Source organism: Natator depressus, chromosome 16 (assembly GCF_965152275.1).
Source record: "Natator depressus isolate rNatDep1 chromosome 16, rNatDep2.hap1, whole genome shotgun sequence".
NCBI classification, from domain to species: domain Eukaryota; kingdom Metazoa; phylum Chordata; order Testudines; family Cheloniidae; genus Natator; species Natator depressus.
The window spans coordinates 26,788,863-26,806,741 of NC_134249.1; the positions used below are offsets into that span (position 1 = coordinate 26,788,863).

Consider the following 17,879-nt stretch of genomic DNA (forward strand, 5'->3'; position numbering starts at 1 on the left):
AAAGGGATCACCATGTGTTTACTAAACAGTGACTCCCTCTTGCTAATTCTGATGGCACAGGGACAGTCATCATGATGCAAGGCCTCGAGAAAATAAAATGGGAAATAAGTGGTCCTTTGGGATCCTGAGCCCCACTTCCTCCAATCCCTTAAAAGAATTATGGATATTTTTATTTCAAATTTGGCTTGCAAACTTGAGAGTATAAATATATTAGACAATACCTGAAAACAGCACCAACACACCAGAAGCTGGCTAAAGCTTTAATCATAAAAAACTCAATTTTTTTTCAAGTGTAACTTTAAAGTATACAAAGCCCACATTAAGAAAAAAGTCAAAACCCAAAAGCCTGGGTTTTCTGATTATTGTTAGCCAGATGAAAATGAAAATTCTCACAAACACAACTATTCAAAGAAATTATATTTAATGTGTGAGAAATCAAAAGTATTCTTTTGGGTATACAACAATCTCAAGCTCTGGGGGAAAAAAACAACCAAGAACGGATCCAGCCCCTTTCCAGCTGCCCAAAAGGTAGTTTTCAAATATCTTTAGAATTATTGTAAAGACAACCAGAGTTCTTGGAGATGTCCCTGCATATTCCTATTTATGGGATATTGCACCTCCCTGTGGTGCCTTGCACTAGAACCCTTTGAACCTACCCTTCTAGCAGTGTAACTGCGGCACTCCTGCACCACTGCCCCTCTCCTCAGCATACCCAACATACTGAAGATGAGGCTATAAATGGGGTAGAGCACCCTCCCAATTGCTTCCTCCACAAAGCCAGAGAGATCACAACCAGGATTTTGACAGAGAGGGGAAGAAGGGGGAGAAGCGTGAATATGCAGAGCCATTTCAAAGAACTTCAGTTAAAGGTAAATAACTTTCATTTCTCCTTTCAGTGGGTCTGCATATTCCCACGTATGGGACAGATTGATAAAGGGCACCGAGACTAACATGGAGGTGGGAACATAGTCTTAATTGAATAAAGACTGAAGCCCTTTTGCCAAACCCAGTATCCATTCTAGAAGCCAAATTCAGAGTATAATGCTCGGTGACGGTGTGTACCAAAGTCCAGGTTGTAGCTTTGTAGATCTCAGCATCTGGCACCTGTCTAAAACAAGCGAAAGAAGCAGCCAGAGCTCTAATGTAATGTGGTCAGACTGAATACACTGTTTAATACACCAGGATATATTCTGAGAAGAAACCGTATGCCCCATATTATTCTTGACATACATAAAAAACAGTCTAGATATTTTTACAAAAACTCTTAGTTCTGTCCAAATAATATGCAAGAGTCCTTTGGGCATCCAGTTGGTGGAGGACAGATTCCCCTTTATCAGAATGTCGTTTAGGGGAAAAAATACCCACTACCATAGGCAAGAACCAAGGATCAGGTTTAAGAATTACCTTGTCTCTATTAAAGGAAGTAAAAAGGTGAATCAGCCATGACCCCAGTCAACTCACTCACTCCCTTAGCTGATGTAATGGCAATAATGAAGACAGTTTTGAAAGGCAAATAATAAAATGAACACTCTGCCAAAGGCTCAAATGGAGGTTTTATCTACATGGTCAAAACCAAATTATGGTCCCCAAAAGGGGCAGGATCTCTCACAGGAGCATACAAGTTTGATAAACCTTCCATGAGCTTCTTACTGGAAACATGAACAGTGATCTACCATCAACCAACGTATGATCCGTGGAGATGGCTGCCAAATGAACTTTTAACAATAATTAGACACTTGATTTTTTAAGTACATTAAGTATTCCAGAACACAAGGGATAGAAGATTGTAGGGGAACCAGACTTCCCATGCATCCATGCCTGAAATCTGGACCACGTCAGATGGTGGTAGTTTCTAGTGGACTGTTTTCTAAAACTAACTAGTATGTCCTGCACAGATGACGAACATAACTGCTCAAGAATAGAGAGTCAAATCCCAGTCACTCAAGCCATCAGGTACAGGGACTGCGGGTGCAGATCCTGCGACAGATCTGAGGACAGAGGAAGATGCATGAATGAGATAAGCAAACCACTGCTGACATTGCCACGCCGGGGCAATGAGTATCACCCATGCCCTGTCCCGAAGTATCTTCCTTATTGCCTTCTGTATCAAGGGAAAGGCAAACATCAGACCCTTCCCCGCAGTGCAGAAGGAAAGCATCCAATAGGGACTGACTGTCCCGGCCCATTCTGGAACAGAAACAGTGGCATTTCCTGTTGGGTCTCGTCATGAGCAAGTCCACAACTGGCTGACCCCACCTCAAAAATACAGTCTGAACTCGCTTATCCTTTAAGAACCACTCGTGCATCTGAGAGCCATCTCTGCTCAGACAATCTGCAACTACATTGTTCTCACCTGCCAGATGTAGTACCACAGGATGAAAGTCATGGCAGATACACCAATCTCATAACTTTGTCACCTCCACACACAAGGGGGTGGAATAAGCTCTCCCATTTTTCGATATAATACATCACCAATGTATTGTCTGTTATTACGTGCACAACCTTCCCTTGCAGAATACAGATGAATGATTTGAGAGTCAAATCCCAGTTCCAGTATGCTGAAGTGCAATGCTCTTTCCTTGGATGACCAGAGCCCTCAAACTGTCAAGTAATTCAGGTGTGCCCTGTTTGACCACCAGTCTGGACATACTATAAGGTGGTGAGGCATGATAATCAATAACTGAAAGCTGACCCAACTTGGGCTGGGGACCCAGGACATCCAGTGCTGAATGGGTCTCATTCTCAGCTGTGCAGAGTCCACAGGTAGTGATTGCCATAAAACCCATGAGAAACCTTGCCCCTCTATATAGGACAACTTCATATCTTTAATATACTCTGTCTCATTCTTAGAAACCTGTAGTCTGGCAGAAAAACTCTCCCTTCTACAGAGTTTAATATGGCCCCTTTAAAGGGAATCCTTTGAGTAGGACAGAAAGAATCCTAGGTCTGAGAGAAGTTTGGTCATGGTGGTTATGTGGCTCATCAGGTCCTCATGCACAGCTGCCTTTAGCAGCTAATCATCCAAGAAGGGGTAAATGAAAATACCCTGATTCCTTAAATAAGCCACTACTGCAGAAAGACATTTTGTAAGTACTCTGGGTGCCAAATGGGAGCACCTTGTACTGGAAATGGTGACCAGCAATCACAAATCAGAGATACTTTAGACAGTGGCGTAGCCAGCTGGAAAAAACAGGGGGAGCAGAGATTAAAAAAAGGCACCACCCCCTGGTACTCACCCGGCGGTGCTCGGATCTTCAGCAGCACTTTGGCATTGGGTCCTTCACTCGCTCCGGTCTTCAGCACGGAAGGACAGCCCCCCTGGCCACCACAATGCCACCGAAGACCGGAGCGAGTGAAGGACCCAATGCCAAAGTGCTGCTGAAGATCCGAGCACCGCCGGGTGGGTAAAAATTTTAAAGGCACTTAGTAATTAAAAGGGCGCTGTGGCTGCTGTCCCGCTCCCCCCCTAGCTACGCTACTGACTTTAGATGATTTTGACAGATTGCGATATGAAAATGCTAAACTAACTCTTAGAAGAGAAGACTCTGCCTCTGAGGACATCAGAGGGGTTCACATCCACCCAGGCATGCGGTTAGGCAGACTGGAGATGGGAGGGCTCTTCGCCCCCTTTGTAGCCTCACACTCAATTTGTGGGGTATGCTGAGGAAAGAGGTGGGGCTGCAGGAGCCCCATAGCTACACTGCTAGAAAAAAGGGTTCTACCAAAAGGTGGCACAATATTTCATAAGTGGGAATATACAGAGCTACTCAAAGTGCATTTGCAATATCACACCAGTGTCGGAAAAACAACTGGGAGAAACATACAGAAAAGATCATAGAATCATAGAATATCAGGGTTGGAAGGGACCCCAGAAGGTCATCTAGTCCAACCCCCTGCTCGAAGCAGGACCAATTCCCAGTTAAATCATCCCAGCCAGGGCTTTGTCAAGCCTGACCTTAAAAACCTCTAAGGAAGGAGATTCTACCACCTCCCTAGGTAACGCATTCCAGTGTTTCACCACCCTCTTAGTGAAAAAGTTTTTCCTAATATCCAATCTAAACCTCCCCCATTGCAACTTGAGACCATTACTCCTCGTTCTGTCATCTGCTACCATTGAGAACAGTCTAGAGCCATCCTCTTTGGAACCCCCTTTCAGGTAGTTGAAAGCAGCTATCAAATCCCCCCTCATTCTTCTCTTCTGCAGACTAAACAATCCCAGCTCCCTCAGCCTCTCCTCATAAGTCATGTGCTCTAGACCCCTAATCATTTTTGTTGCCCTTCGCTGGACTCTCTCCAATTTATCCACATCCTTCTTGTAGTGTGGGGCCCAAAACTGGACACAGTACTCCAGATGAGGCCTCACCAGTGTCGAATAGAGGGGAACGATCACATCCCTCGATCTGCTGGCTATGCCCCTACTTATACATCCCAAAATGCCATTGGCCTTCTTGGCAACAAGGGCACACTGTTGACTCATATCCAGCTTCTCGTCCACTGTCACCCCTAGGTCCTTTTCCGCAGAACTGCTGCCTAGCCATTCGGTCCCTAGTCTGTAGCGGTGCATTGGATTCTTCCATCCTAAGTGCAGGACCCTGCACTTATCCTTATTGAACCTCATCAGATTTCTTTTGGCCCAATCCTCCAATTTGTCTAGGTCCTTCTGTATCCTATCCCTCCCCTCCAGCGTATCTGGATCCACCATTAGCATAGCATTATAGCCATCTCTCTTCTCCACAGCCAATATACAGAGTCAATATGCATTCCTGTTGTTTTTACGTTCGGGCAGCCAAATGTGTTCAATTACCAGATGAAAAGCTGAAAAGAACGTGCTGACTCACCATTGCTGAACATTTCATCATCTGTAAGTTGACCATCTTTAGCATAAAGAACGCCAAACTTAAAATTTACGCAGCCCTGAGAAATAAAAACAGAGCTATAGGACGTTAATCAGGAAAGGTCAGCAAGTGTACTTTTCTTATCATTTTTCCACTAAGGATTTGTATACAAGTCCTACTTATGAAAATATATGGCCCTTATCCTTGTGTTACACAAATATCACATTTATATTTTTCTCCACTAATTTATCTTTGAGTCATATGATGAAATTCTATTTATGTACTTAAATATATTCACAATGGAACTTACAATCTTCAGCTTTGCACGCTCCACAGTGCCTCACATTACAGTTCTTGTTACAAGAAATGACTGTTACAAGAAATTACATATAAAGGGGAACTTATTCTAAATGCAAAGCTAATATTCGCTGAATGGGTTTTGTGAGTTCAAAGTGATCAGTTTACACTTACTTCTTGCTCTTCAAGAACCAGTAAATCCTGTTTTTTTTTAAAAAAAAAAAGCATGGTTAGCACTCTGACAAAGACCTAGCCATCTTATTTCCTCTCCTTTAAAAATCAAAGTTGTTTTCCTTTTCAAGTGACACTTCAAGCCACAATGTTTTTTGGCAATGTCACAGAACTGTAATCTGCACCATCATGTCCTGCCACTGCAATTGAGCAACAACTAGTACAATTATTTCTATAAATAGTGTATTCTAAAACACAAGAGAGAAGAAAACTGTCTCTTTCTTACCTTTTGTATCTCAGGGTGAGGAATTTCCCTAGGGCTTTTTTCAAATTTGTCAAGACTCATGGCACTGAAATGCAATTAAAAATAATAGATTTTGTAAGAGAGAAAGAATATTTTTCAATATTAGCCATTTAGTGTTACACACCTGCACATAAAGAATTAACCAAATAGCCATTTTATCATACATGTTTGCATTCTAATGATCTCTTTGTCATGTGACACTGACTACTACATGGGAATTTTAGAGAAAGAAATGAGTAAGATATCGCATTGCCATCAAGTTAAACCTTATTTTGTTTGCATATAAAGCTCTGAGCTAAGGACTATCATAGTTATCCTTTTAATATGACACAACAGAGAATTTTGTTTTGTAAACTTTTCCTCCACTTCCTAAAAAGTAACATAAGGGAAGTGAAAATCAAAACAAACAGGTGTATTATTAAGCTTAACACAAAACTACGACCTAAATATGCACAAGCAACACAGGAAAATAGAAAAATAGTCAACTGTATACATAAGAAACAGGATAAAACCTTTGTATATGCAGAAAAATACAAAATATGACTTATTAAACAGACAAGAGACAGTTACTTTTTCCATAACTGGTGTTCTTCGAGATGAGTTGCTCATGTCTATTCCACAATAGGTGTGCGTGCTCGCCACGTGCACCAGTGCCGGAAGTTTTTCCACTAGCAGTATCTGTAGGGGGGAGAGCCCCCATGACCTCTGTAGGGGCGCCTGCCTGGCGCGGTATAAGGGGAGCTGCGTGCTCCCCCCACCCTCAGTTCCTTCTTGCCAGACAACTCCGACAGAGGGGAAGGAGGGTGGGATGTGGAATAGACATGAGCAACACATCTCGAAGAACACCAGTTATGGAAAAGGTAACTGTCTTTTCTTCTTCGAGTGATTGCTCATGTGTATTGCACAATAGGTGATTCCAAGCTATATCTGTTGGAGGTGGGTAGGAGTTAACAAGTTCCCAGGATGGAGTACCACCCTGCCGAACCCGGCATCATCCCTGGCCTGAGAGACGATCACATAGTGTGAGGTGAACGTGTGAACCAAAGACCACGTGGCAGCCCTACAAATGTCCTGGATGGGGACATGGTCCACGAAGGCAGCCGACAAGGCCTGCACCCGAGTCAAGTGTGCCCTCACAATGGGCGGCACGGGAACCCCCATCAGCTCATAACAGGAACAGATGCACAAAGTGATCCGCTTAGAAAGCGGCTGAGTGGAAATCGGCTGATCTTTTGCGCGCTCAGTCAAGACGACGAACAGTTGTGAAGACTTTCTGAACGGCTTGGTCCACTCGAGGTAGAAAGCCAGAGCTCGCCTCACGTCGAGTGTGTGGAGACTGAGTTTCTCACTAGTCACGTGAGGTTTGGGGCAGAGGACTGGCAGAAAAACGTCCTGACCCAAGTGGTAGGCGGAGACCACCTTCAGGAGGAAAGCGTGGTGTGGGCGGAGCTGGACCTTGTCCTTATGAAAAACTGTATACGATGGTTCGGAGATTAGGGCCCTGAGCTCTGAGACCTGCCTGGCTGACGTGATAGGTACCAGGAAGGCCACCTTCCACGAGAGGTGAGACCAGGAACATGTGGCCAGTAGTTCAAACGGGTTCCCCGTGAGACGAGCCAACACCAGGTTTAGGTCTCACTGTGGAACCAGGGGTTTGGAATATGGGTAGAGACGGTCCAAACCCTTAAGGAACTGGCCGGTCATAGGAGGGGAAAACACAATGTACCCTTGCACCAGGGGATGAAAGTCCGATATGGCCGCCAAGTGTACCCTGACTGACGAGGGCGGCAGGCCCTGGGCCCTCAGGTGGAGGAGGTAATCAAGGATAACAAAAATGGAGGGCAACAAAAATGATTAGGGGACTGGAACACATGACTTATGAGGAGAGGCTGAGGAAATTGGGATTGTTTAGTCTGCAGAAGAGAAGAATGAGGGGGGATTTGATAGCTGCTTTCAACTATCTGAAAGGGGGTTCCAAAGAGGATGGCTCTAGACTGTTCTCAGTGGTAGCAGATGAAAGAACAAGGAGTAATGGTCTCAAGTTGCAGTGGAGGAGGTTTAGGTTGGATATTAGGAAAAACTTTTTTACTGGGAGGGTGGTGAAACACTGGAATGTGTTACCTAGGGAAGTGGTGGAATCTCCTTCCTTAGAAGTTTTTAAGGTCAGGCTTGACAAAGCCCTGGCTGGGATGATTTAGTTGGGGATTGGTCCTGCTTTGAGCAGGGGGTTGGACTAGATGACCTCCTGAGGTCCCTTCCAACCCTTATATTGTATGATTCTATGATAAGCTGGATCGGGGCAGCCGTCGGGGAAATATCCTGGCCTGCCGCCCACCTCAAAAACCGAGACCACTTCCCCACATAGGAACGGCGAGTGGAGGGCCATCTACTTTCGAGGAGGACTTGCTGAACCTGTTCCAAGCATGTCCTTTCCTTGCCACATAACCACTGAGCAGCCACACTGTGAGGTGAAGCGTTGCTAGGTTGGGATGGAGGAGGTGGCCCTGGCCCTGAGAGAGCAGGTCCGGTTGGAGCGGCAACTGCCATGGCGGAGCTACCGCCAGCCCTGAGAGGGTCCCCTACCAGTGTTGCCTGGGCCACACCGGGGCAACGAGGAGGACCCTGGCTTTGTCCGCCTTTATTTTCTCCAGGGCCCGGCTGATCAGAGGGAATGGGGGAAAGGCGTAGAGGAGCTGGCCTGACCAGGACAGAGTAAAGGCATCGGAGATAGCGCCCCTCCCTAGGCCCCCCCGGAGCAGAACCGGGGACATCTTTGGTTCTGCTGGGTCGCAAATAGGTCCCCCTGGGGCATACCCCACCTTCGGAAGAGCTGGTGAGCCACTTCCGGGTGTAGAGACCACTCGTGTGGAGAGAAAAAATTCCTGCTCAAGCCATCCGCCCTCACATTCCCGGCGCCCAGCAGGTGGAAGGCTTTTAGGTAGATGTCGTGGGCTATACAGAAGTCCCACAGCCTGAGGGCTTCGTGGCAGAAGAGAGAGGATCGGGCCCCACCCTGCCTGTTGATATAGAACATCGAGGCCGTGTTGTCCGTGAGGACCCTGACCTACCTTGCCCTCCAGGTGCGAGCGGAAGGCCATACACGCCAGTTGCACCGCCCTGAGCTCCTTGACATTTATACGAAGGGGTAGGTCTTGTAGAGATCAAAGGCCTTGGGTCTGAAAGTTCCCCACATGGGCCCCCCAACCCAGGTCCGACGCGTCGGACACCAGCTCCAACGACGGGGCCCTGTCCCTGAACAGGACCTCTTGGAGCCTGTTGTTTGGGGCGGACCACCACCGTAGGGAGGTGATCATAGAGTTTGACACAGTGAGGACTTTGTCCTTTCTGTCCGTGGCCTGGGAGAACTGCAAGGTCAGCCAGAGCTGAAGGGGCCTCATTCTGAGTCTGGTGTGATGGACCATATATGTGTACGCAGACATGTGACCCAGCAGTTGCAGGCAAGCCTTGGCTGTCATCACCGGGAACCTTGTGACCGAGTTGATGAGCCCTTTCAGGGTCTCAAACCTGTCTGGTGGACAAGAAGCCCTGGCCAACATTGTTTTCAGTAGTGCCCCGATAAACTCTATGCATTGGACTGGGACTAACGTGGACTTGGCATTGTTTATCAACAGGCCCAGGGTATCATAGAATCATAGAATATCAGGGTTGGAAGGGACCCCAGAAGGTCATCTAGTCCAACCCCCTGCTCGAAGCAGGACCAATTCCCAGTTAAATCATCCCAGCCAGGGCTTTGTCAAGCCTGACCTTAAAAACCTCTAAGGAAGGAGATTCTACCACCTCCCTAGGTAACGCATTCCAGTGTTTCACCACCCTCTTAGTGAAAAAGTTTTTCCTAATATCCAATCTAAACCTCCCCCATTGCAACTTGAGACCATTACTCCTCGTTCTGTCATCTGCTACCATTGAGAACAGTCTAGAGCCATCCTCTTTGGAACCCCCTTTCAGGTAGTTGAAAGCAGCTATCAAATCCCCCCTCATTCTTCTCTTCTGCAGACTAAACAATCCCAGCTCCCTCAGCCTCTCCTCATAAGTCATGTGCTCTAGACCCCTAATCATTTTTGTTGCCCTTCGCTGGACTCTCTCCAATTTATCCACATCCTTCTTGTAGTGTGGGGCCCAAAACTGGACACAGTACTCCAGATGAGGCCTCACCAGTGTCGAATAGAGGGGAACGATCACGTCCCTCGATCTGCTCGCTATGCCCCTACTTATACATCCCAAAATGCCATTGGCCTTCTTGGCAACAAGGGCACACTGTTGACTCATATCCAGCTTCTCGTCCACTGTCACCCCTAGGTCCTTTTCTGCAGAACTGCTGCCTAGCCATTCGGTCCCTAGTCTGTAGCGGTGCATTGGATTCTTCCATCCTAAGTGCAGGACCCTGCACTTATCCTTATTGAACCTCATCAGATTTCTTTTGGTAGTACATGTGGACAGGAGGAGCGCCACATGATCCCTCACCTGTGACCAGGAGGTGCCTTTGACTAGCCAGTCATCCAGATATGGGAATATTTGGACCCCCTGGTGTCTGAGGTAGGCCGCTACCACCCCCATACACTTTGTAAAGACCCTGGGGACAGTGGACAGACCAAACGGTAGGACCATGAATTGGTAGTGACTGTCCCACCATGAAACGGAGGAAGTGTCTGTGCCTCTCGAATATGTGGATGTGGAAGTGCGTGTCCTGTAGATCGAGGGCACCGTACCAGTCCCCGGGATCCAGGGAGGGGATGATGGAGGCCAGGGAAACCATGCGGAACTTGAATTTCACCATGTACTGGTTCAGGCCTCACAGGTCCATGATGGGCCTAAGCCCCCCTTTAGCCTTTGGGATAAGGAAATACCGGGAGTAATACCCCTTGCCCAGGAACTCCTTGGGCACTATCTCTATAGCTCCTAGGTCCAGGAGCTGCACCACCTCCTGCTCGAGCACAGCCTCGTGAGAGGGGTCCCCCAGGAGAGACGGGGGTGGAGGGCAGTTGGGCGGGGAGGAGGTAAACTGAAGGGTGTAACCCCGAGAGATGGTGTTGAGGACCCATTGTTCCGAGGTTAGCCGCGACCATTCCGGGAGGAAAGCACACAACCAGTTGGAGAAGGGGAGCTTTATTGAGGGTGGATCCCTGATGAGGACTGGTGGGGTCCCCCCGAGTTGCCCATCAAATACGCCTTTTCCCTGCCTGCTTGCCCTCAGAAGACCCAGGCTGGGGGGCAGGCTGGGATTGCCTTTGTGGGCGCTTTCTATAGTCCCACTGCTTTTTGTGGGCAGCCTCGTACTTCGGGAGGGTGGCCTGGGCGGGAGCCTGTTGAGGCTTGAACTTGGGTTTTGCGGAAGGAGGGACATAGAGGTCGAAGGTCTGGAGGGTCATCCGGGAGTCTTTCATGCCATGCAGCCTTGTGTCTGTTTCCTCAGCAAGCAGAGCCTTCACGTCGAAAGGGAGATCCTGCATTGACGACTGCACTTCACTGGAGAGCCCAGAGAGTAGAAACCATGACGCCCATCTTATGGACACCGCTGAGGCCATGGACCGTGCAGCCGTGTCTGCTCTATCTGAAGCAGCCTGCAGGGATGCCCTTGCAACTGCCTCCCCTTCCTCCATGAGCGCCTTAAAGTCCTTCTTATCGCGCTCCCAGAGGGAGTCCTCAAACCTGGGGAGGGATTCCCGGAGGTTAAACTCGTAGCGAACCAGAAGAGCCTGATGATTTGCTACTCGTAGCTGAAAGCTTGACGACGAATAAATTTTTCTCCCAAAAGTATCCAGCCTCCGAGAGTCTTTGTTCCTGGGGGTCGTGGCTGGTTGCCCCTGCTGCTCCCTATGGTTGACTGACTCGACCACCAAGGAGTTGGGCGCCAGGTGGGTATACAGATACTCATGTCCCTTCATGGGTACAAAGTACTTGCGCGCCGCCTTTTTAGAGATGAGAGCCAATGAGGCTGGTGTTTGCCACAGGGCATTTGAAATTCTTGCCACCCCTTCATGGAGTAGCAAGGCCACCCTGCCTGGTGCTGAAGGGGACAGCACATTGAACAGGGAGTCTGAGGGCTCTTCCGTCTCCTCAGCCTGGAGGTGGAGGCTCTCTGCCACCCTTTTTAGGAGGTCTTGGTGGGCCTGGTAGTCCTCCTGCGGGACAGAGGGGGGCAGGGCCGCAATCAGCTCCTCCGGACGGGGTGAGGTCAGTGCGGTGCTTTGGATGTCGTCTGGCACCCGAGGATCCACCACCTGGTCGGACTCCGGGCACGGTACCGAGGATACAGGCCCCACCGACCTTTTTTCTGGCGGTCTAAAGATGGATGCCGATGGTGATTCCGAGGCCTCAGCCAGCAAGTGAGCCCCCAACGGGGGCTGCGCTGGAGGCCGAGCCGGAGGCCATGGTGCCCACTGGTACCACTGGGCCAGTCACAATGCTTGGTGCCATTGCGCTTGCTGAGGCACCAGCAGGGCTGGCTGTTCAGGCTGGCTAGCTTGGCCTGTAGATGGGCGGCTGTGAGGTGAGGCCGAGCTGGCGTATGATCCGCTGCTGCCTCTGGACCGGGAGTATCGGCGGTGCCAGGATCTACGTCGGCCAGGGGACTGCGATCTCGACGTGGAGGAGCAGCACCGACAGTAGAAGCTGCTCCGCGAACGGCCTCGACGGGTGGACCCGCGTCAGCAAGACGCCGGCGATCGACACCCAGGGCTATGGTGCCTTGGCGGAGACTTGGAACGGGAGTCCGAGCGGGAACGAAGTCAACTGAATGCTGCGTGCTTTAGCGTTGCCAGTGTAGACTAGCCCTAAATGTTAACACTTAACTATTGCACTTCATGGATAGGAGGACAAAAGACTAGATGGAGGGCAGGGAGGCCCATGTAAGCTGTATACAGTAAGATGAGTAAGACCTTTAACAACACATGGTGAGTTTGCAGGGGATAGGGGGTACATATGGTTTCCTTTCCTGAAAGCGTGTGTGGGGGGTGTCAGCTTTCAAAAGTCTGGGAAACAGTGCAGAAGAGAATCCACAATAACCCACATGAGAAAGCAGAGGAGAGAATCAGCTAAGGACTCCAATCCATTTAGGAATCTTTGTGTCTTCCTTGGTTGCCTTTACCCCCTCATCCACATTCTAGTCAGATCTCTCCACCCAACTTTGTGAGGCTTCGCCTGGTCTGTCCACAAGCAAGCCCAAGATTTCTTCCTCTCAAGCACCAATTAGTTAGTTCCAGTTAGTGCCCAATTTCTAACTTGAAGATATTTCCCCCCACTCTGCCCCCCCAAAAAGGTGCTTAGATTTCTCCACTGCCATAGAGGTATCACAAGGCCATTACTTGGCATTCTATAGCACCTGGACTGGAGGCATCTTGCATATATGGGCTTTCCTTAAGAACTGTATTCTTTGTTTCACTGTTTTCTATAGCCATAATGGAAAAGAAAATATGAACAGAAATAAAGCTTTTGAATGACAGAAAAGGAAAATAGGGCACAGACAAATACATTTAATGATATACATTTGGGAATATTTACCTTAAAATAGATTTCACTGATAATGTTTTCGTGGGACTGTAAGGGAGGCATATTTTCTGAGTACCCTATGAAGGAAAAATAATAGGAGAGGTTAAATCAAACGCTGAAATTCTCTATTTAACTAAGTATGAATCTTAGTAAAAACAAGCAAACTAAAGACCAGGATCCCATCCTCAATGTTATTTAAATATATTTGTTAATTACCTGGTAAAGGGGAGGAAGAGAGTGATGTGACAAAACATGTAGATGATGCAACATTATTTAGGCTAATCTAGAGTATAATGGAATGTGAGGAACTGCAGGGGGAACTAACAACGTTAGATGACTTAACAGCATGAGGGCTGATGAAATTAAGATGCAGACAATTGCAAGACAGTGCCATTGAGAGGAACACTTGAACTACGCATACGCATTAATGGGTTCTAAGTTATCTGTAACTACTTAGGAAAAATTGTCACTGTGTATCACTATGGACTGCTAAATTGAATCTTCTCAATGTACAGCAGTAGTCAAAAAAAGCAAAACAAAATATTAAGCTTTATTATAATTATAATGCCATTACATAAATTGATAGTATGCCCTCACCTGGAATACTGTATTTAGTTTTGGCCACTCATCTCAGAATTAAAGAAGTGTTGCAGATAAGGACAATGAAAATGATTAGTAGCATGGATAGATTTCCATATGAGGAGAGACTAAAAAAATTAAGGCTATTTAAGTTTAGAGAGCCCATGTAAGAGGTAACGTGTTACAAGTATAAAAATATTGAATTGTACAGAGAAAGAAAGTCAGGTGCTCCTCTTCACAGTCTCATAATACAAGAATGAAGGGACAGCCAACAAAAATTAAGTCCAGTAAATGAACAAACAGAAGAAAATATTTTTACAAAATGCATTATTCAACTTTGGAACTCAGTGCTACAAGATACTGCAGCAAAAATTGCAGGGTTAAATAAAATATTATATATTTAGGTGGATAATAAAAATATTCTCAGTTATATTAGCTAGGATAAAAATTCAAAAGGTATATAAATCCTCATGCATCAGGACTTAATCTAATCCCTAACTGTCTTGGGTTAGGAAAGAAGTAAGAGCATGCCTATAGGTGAAGTTAACTACCATTATGGAGACTCTTAAACCTTCCCATAAAGCATCTGATATTAGCCCCTGTGAGGGAGAAGCTACCTGAGTACCTGAACCCAAGGGTGGCTTAAATAAGACATAGGCACTACAGTCCTGTGTCTGGGGCCTCCGCACCTGGAGACAAATAATTACAGCAGAATCTGAGCTCTCATTTTAAAAAGTTTCTAGCCCCCATGGTTGGGAAGAAAAACTTAAACATTAACTGACTGACACAGTAACATCTCCTTGAGTTTGCAGAGAGCCTGAGATAATAGCTCTGAGAGGTTTGAACTACCTCATTCATCTTAATGGGATATTAATTCCAAGACCTACTGCTTTGGGGAACTCAATCAACATCCAACCATCAGAAGACTGTGCATAGCAGGAGAGAAAAAATGCAATAGGCACCAGCCCATCCACCTAAGCATATGCACCCTAATTACCAAGGGAAGTGCTGAGGATGGGTTGTCCTTGCTACCATCCTTGCCTATCTAGGGCTACGATCCCATGGACTGTCTATTTAAGCTGGGATCCCATGTTCCTGCCTATACCTCTCTGATATGGGAAGGGACAGCTGCCATTGCCACTCTAGGTGCGGGACGGGTCACAATGCAGAGGCAGTGCTCTGGGAGATGTTTGATTGTTAATTTCAGGATCCGTCTCCTGAAATTCCTATAAAACAATTTGTTGTTCTTTGTATGACAGTGTAGGAGACTGGTCTCCCTCTATATTTTGTCAGTGGATCTGGTATCTTCAAATCTGTGGGAATGCTTTCTGGAAGTCCTAGAAGGGACTGCAACTGTACACTGTACTGCAGATCTGGGAATGGCCAACAAGGGACTCTAGAACACGGTGGCATCTACCAGTCTGGCTAGTAATCCACAACCAAATCTAATTCCTAACATTATCCATAATAAGGGTCCTCTTGGACTGGCTGAGAGCCAGAAATTCTTCTAAGGACATACAAACTGATAGCACCTCCCACCTGTAACTGTCTACAGACTGCAGATCTGATTCCAGATCCAATCCAGAATGCAGAGGCAACAGCAGTGGTCCTGGCACTGGAGAGACTGGTTTACTAGGAGAATCTGACTGAATTTTAGGAGGTTGAAGCAGAGGCCAGGCGTGGTGCTCCTCTACCCTTCTCTTCTCTGACGGTGATTTCCTCTTTCTCAATTCTTCACTTCCGGGATCCAATTAAGGTGGAGGCATCAGATCCAAGTGACAGTTGTGAGCACTACAGTAACAGGAGATTGGATAAGACGACTGACAAATCTGGATCCTTCAATTTCTGGTTTGGATATGACAAACATAGGCTATGTCTACACTACCGCAGTAAGTCGACCTACACTAGGTCAAGAACAAGGAGTAATGGCCTCAAGTTGCAGTGGGGGAGGGTTAGGTTGGATATTAGGAAAAACTTTTTCACTAGGAGGGTGGTGAAGCAATGGAATGGGTTACCTAGGGAGGTGGTGGAATCTCCTTCCTTAGAGGTTTTTAAGGTCAGGCTTGACAAAGCCCTGGGTCGGATGATTTAGTTGGGGATTAGTCCTGCTTTGACCAGGGGGTTGGACTAGATGGCCTCCTGAGGTCCCTTCCAATCCTGATATTCTATGATACGCAACTCCAGGTAAGTGAATAACGTAGCTGGAGTCGACGTACCTTAGGTCAAGTTACCACGGGGTCTACACCGTCGACTTACCTTACTCTTCTCATCAGAGGTAGAATACAGAGATCGACCAGAGATCGATATGCAGTCGATTTGGCGGGTCTTTAGTAGACCCACTAAATCAACCGCTGGTGGATCAATCTCAGTGCGTCGACCCCTGCCCATAATTGAGTTTGTAATTATATTTGCTATTTCACTTGAGTGTTTTTTCACTCAGCATGTAAAAACTCTGCAAGCAAAGTCTACTTGGTTCTAAGATTTCCAGTTCTGAGGCGGTTCTTATTCATGCGTTAGCTCTGCTCACACTGGCCGTTTCTACTGGGCTTTTTTTAGATTTCTCATACATGGATTTAGGATCCTTTCTAGGTATCTTCTTAAGGGTCAGAACCAAAGAGGATGGTGGAACTGATGATGTGTTGCCAAGCCCATTCCCGGCAAGTGTATATTGGCTTCTTTGTGTATGTAATTGCCTACTCATTTTTTTAAGCAGTGTGTTGCTTGTTTTGGGACTTTTCCGGAGGTGTGGCTTGTGCTTTTTTTCAGAAATTTCCCGCCAGAGAGTGTGATTGGCTCCTGGTTGCGCAATCTGCTAAATAAAAAGCTTTAAAAGGCTGCTTGCGGTTCATTTTTTCCTTTTGCTTTCGGGTTTCTCCTACGTATGCTTGCTGGGTTGCTGGCTGCCTGTCTCTCTCCACGTGGCTGGATGATACTTCCCCTCAGATGTATCCAGAACCGAAGCTAGTCTGTGCATCTTCTTGGAATTGATGGTTGTATTGGATCAACCAGGCTTTTGCACTTCTTGAAGGAGTAAAGCCTGAAGCCTGTTTTGTCTCTGTCCTCACTCCTGGCTTTTTGATCTTCAGCTCTACCATCAGGTTTTCTTCCAGAATGGAACCAATGCTTGAAGAAGTTATACTATCTAATACTAAAAACCTATTTTAATAAAATCTTATACTAAATTACTATAAACCTAGTTTAATATAACCTTATACTAAATAACTATAAACAATAGCTATTATCTAAGGCCTAATAAAATAGCTATCTTGAAGAAAGCTTTAGACCACAGGTTCAGTCTGATTCCCAGTCCGCCACTGCTGGTGTTGGAAGGGACTGAGGCTGTCAGAGTGCCAAACCTTCGTTTGTAGCCTAACCCCTAGGACAGGGGTCTCAAACTCAATTTATCTTAGGGCCAATGCCAGTCCTCAAATCCTCCCAGCGAGCCAATAATGTCACTGAAATGGTGTTCAGAAAGAAAAACGTTTATATTGTATTTTTTATTACGAATTTCTTAGAAATAATAAAACTGTCATACAACTTTATATAATTCTGAGCCTGCCAGAGAGCTTTTAGTGTTTGCCAGACATCCGGCAATGCTTCAGTTCTGTCAGTTTGTTGATGTTTGGCCTCAGTGACTGAGCAGCTGAAACCTTCAGAATTGCAGCAAGGTGTGCATCAGATAGTTGTGCTCAGTATTTTGACTTGTTTATATTCATTGTGGGAAAAAAGTGACACCGCCTCCATGGCTGACTCTGCCCAGCGACTAATGATGGTGTCTTTGTCCCTCTCCCCCAGCCAATGGGAGCTGCCATGGGCGGCACCTGCAGCAGACATTGCCAGGAGCATGGCTGCATGTATCTCTTCTCTGCGGGCTGCAGTGGGGAGGTTCTCGGGTTACAGATGGCCCGTGGGCCGGGACTTTGAGACCCCTACCCTAGGACTTCATGATGGTGAGGGAATGGGCAGACAAGGGCCCGCGAGTCCTCCAACAGGCACTATGATTAACTGTCAGTGCATCCCACAAAAGGCAATATGCAGAGACTACTTGAAGGAGAGACATATGTTATGAACATCTTAGAAGCTTTTACGCACAATTCTGAAAAAAGGGGTGGGGAGAATCACAGCAGCTAACAGTAACCCTGAAAGAAAAATATCAGCCCTCTAAATTGTGGGCCACGCTGTACCTA

At 46.8% G+C, this 17,879-nt stretch overlaps 1 protein-coding gene across 6 annotated transcripts in view; it reads right to left on the minus strand.

Annotated features, from left to right (window-relative positions):
• Positions 1-17,879, minus strand: part of GARNL3 (GTPase activating Rap/RanGAP domain like 3) — a 210,881-nt gene that overhangs the window by 113,678 nt on the left and 79,324 nt on the right. For all 6 annotated transcript variants that reach the window (XM_074973394.1, XM_074973391.1, XM_074973392.1 and 3 more), the window contains 4 exons: positions 13,126-13,190; positions 5,590-5,653; positions 5,307-5,333; positions 4,839-4,914 (listed from right to left, as the gene is read on the minus strand). In XM_074973394.1, coding sequence (XP_074829495.1) covers positions 4,839-4,914; positions 5,307-5,333; positions 5,590-5,653; positions 13,126-13,190 — 232 coding nt within the window. The remainder of the gene's footprint in view (positions 1-4,838; positions 4,915-5,306; positions 5,334-5,589; positions 5,654-13,125; positions 13,191-17,879) is intronic.